Source organism: Haplochromis burtoni, unplaced genomic scaffold (genome assembly GCF_018398535.1).
Source record: "Haplochromis burtoni strain Fernald_Lab_line unplaced genomic scaffold, NCSU_Asbu1 Contig_4943, whole genome shotgun sequence".
NCBI classification, from domain to species: domain Eukaryota; kingdom Metazoa; phylum Chordata; class Actinopteri; order Cichliformes; family Cichlidae; genus Haplochromis; species Haplochromis burtoni.
In genome coordinates, this window is record NW_024587304.1 from 1 (window position 1) to 2,843 (window position 2,843).

General features: G+C 40.6%; 1 protein-coding gene across 1 annotated transcript; it reads right to left on the bottom strand.

The window, feature by feature from the left end:
• Positions 1-196: 196 nt before the first annotated feature.
• On the bottom strand, positions 197-2,798 carry LOC102296603 (rho guanine nucleotide exchange factor 7). The gene is made up of 2 exons (XM_005953520.3): positions 1,736-2,798; positions 197-1,538 (listed from the first exon to the last, which is right to left on the bottom strand). Exons 1-2 carry the CDS (start codon positions 1,859-1,861, stop codon positions 1,020-1,022), a joined length of 645 nt encoding a protein of 214 aa, XP_005953582.1. The 5' UTR covers positions 1,862-2,798; the 3' UTR covers positions 197-1,019.
• Between the last annotated feature and the right edge of the window lie 45 nt (positions 2,799-2,843).

Consider the following 2,843-nt stretch of genomic DNA (forward strand, 5'->3'; position numbering starts at 1 on the left):
CTAGCCTTAGGACCCTTACTGGATACAGACGCCCCAGGCAGGAATCGAACTTGCGATCCTCTGCTCCAAAGGCGTGTAGTCTAACCACTACGCTATCCAGCTATATGTGTATATATATATATATATACATACATATATATATATATATATACATATATATATACATACATACATACATACATACATACATACATAGATAGATAGATAGATAGATAGATAGATAGATAGATAGATAGATTTGTCGTTAAAGGAAAGAGCCAGAAAACTCATAAATGTATACAAAGCCAAAGTAAATAGTGCCCAGGGAGTGAGTGCTTTGGTGGAATTTTGCATTCTTGGAGTATTAACCTTCACTTCCACAGGGTGTCTTTGGTCCTGTCTCCCTCTCCTCAAACCAAACTGGCCACCCCCTCCATGAGGGAGGTTTCTTCCTTTTAAAAGGGAGTTTTACCTTCCCACGGTTGCCAAGTGCTTGATCTTTGGGGCTCCTGTATTATTGTAGGGTCTCTGTTGCACATTGTAAAGGGTCTTGAGGCGAATCTAGTTTGATGTATAAATAAAACTGAACTGAACTGAATTCTTAGATTAAAGTTCTGACCTGGAAGATGACATGTCTGTTGAAAATGTGACTCTGGCTTGTTGTACACTTTAATAAAGAAGCATTGTTTGTCTTTTTTTTTATTACAAAATATTGCACGTTTTAAAGTCTTGCCCTTAAAAAAAAGAGGCAACAACAAAAGCTAAGAGAGGGTTGTAATTCATTCAGCAAGTCCCTGTGCTGGTCTGTACTCTGCCCACAGTCCAAAGACATGATTTACTCATAAATATCTACATTTCATAGATATTAATGTGAATGTAAATAACAGTTTGTCCTTATTTGTCAGCCCTGTGATCAATCCTCAGGCCTCTTATGCATTAACAGTTGGGCTAAGCTCAGTGACACTCAGGTGCTGGAGCTTGTACAAGCGGTAAAGAAAATGAATGGAAGGATGTAACCTGTGTAAACATTATCATGCACCCTAGACTTGAATCAGGCTGCAGGTTAAATACTGTGGGGAGTGTGCGGACTGCATGTGTGTGTTGATACTCAGAACAGGTGTAATACAGTTATTCACAATAAAGTTCGAGCTGGTCAAGCAAATAATGGGATGAGAAAAATGGCAAAATGAGATGGTCAATGAAACTACGGGAGAATTTAGACATTTAGAGGGTTGGCAGATATATTGGAGACATACAAGAGAGTTAAGCAGAAAAAGTTCCTCATCTAGAAATCGATTTCTAGATGAAGCTCGAACAGATATGTCCCAAGTAAAACACCAATCAATTTCAATGCAAACCTCACAGATGTCTTTCAGGTGCTTGATGTAGTCTCTCTCTGTGCTCATAATCTCATTGATGACATTTGTTCTCATCTGCTCTTTGCAGGGTAAACCAGGTCCCAGCAACAGGCCCAGACTTGCCCGGTCCTCTTCTCCAGCCTGAGCCTCCTCTAGGTGGGCCAGATACTCGTCCATGGGTTCGTCCTGGTTCACACGCAACTGGAGAATGCAGGCAGTGTTAAAAGTATGCAATGACTCTAAGTGGCTCAAATAATAACCCTGTCTTTCAATGTCATCTTTTTCTTCACAGATGCCAAAGTTTAGTAGCAGTTTGATGTCTTTTGATATATATCTCGTATATCCTTACCTGGATGATTGAACATGCACCAGAGTACAGTCAGAACAGAGTTTCTCACCCGTACAAAGCTGGCAGGGAACCAGCCCTCACTGTCCATGATGCGACCCCACCACCACTCTTTGTTAGTTGCATCCACTACTTCAATGACATCACCGGCCTTGAAACCTAACTCCTGGTCATCCATGGTAACATGGTCCCAGAGCCCCTCTGCATACACCACACTGCCATCACTGATGAGCTGCAGAGAAACAACAACAGGAGGGACTGTGGTCACATACAATCAACTTCTGGTTGGGACTGCAGTAGAGTCATGGTATACAGGATTAATGTAAGAACTCTTTCAGCCTTCTAGCCAGGTACAGGTGTGGTCTGAAGCTTGCATACACGCTTCATGGGCATGAATGTTGTGGTCATTTTGGGCATTGATTTCTTTTAACTGTTCCTTTTCTTAGGGTGAAATGAGTGTACACATCTTTACTATATCCTGGGTCTGTTTACTCAGTGAGTTTAAACTTTTTGGATTGTAGTTTTTCTTTTCTTTAAATCTCTTATTCTTGGTTTTCCTAGGGTTTGTATTTTTCCATGTACTTTTTCAGTTTCCTGTTTCTGGAATCGGATCTACTTTAGGCACTCATGTAATTAACACTCATCTTTACGGACACCTCCATGCATTTGAGTCCGCACGCTTCCACCACACTCTGCACAGCAGAATTTCAAGTTTTAATATATTTTTGAATTTTTTTCTAATTCACACAGGGTCAAAAGTCTACATACAGCCCTACTAATATCTGGTAAAATATCTCTTAGTAAGGTGCACCTCAACCAGATACTTTAGATATGCCTGAATGTTGTTGATGGCTAAGTCTGGCTGTATATTTGTCCACTCTTCTTAGCATAAGTGCTAGAGTTCACTTAAATTAATTGGTTTCCTGGTATGGCCCTGGCTTTAAGCACAGTCTACAAACTTTCAAAAGGATTAAAGTCAAGGCTTTGGAACGGCCAGAATTAATGGGCCATTTCTAAACAGCTGCAGATTCCAGGATTCAATTTCAGCTCAATTTTATTTATATACAGTGGGGCAAAAAAGTATTTAGTCAGCCACCGATTGTGCAAGTTCCCCCACCTAAAATGATGACAGAGGTCAGTAATTTGCACCAGAGGTACAC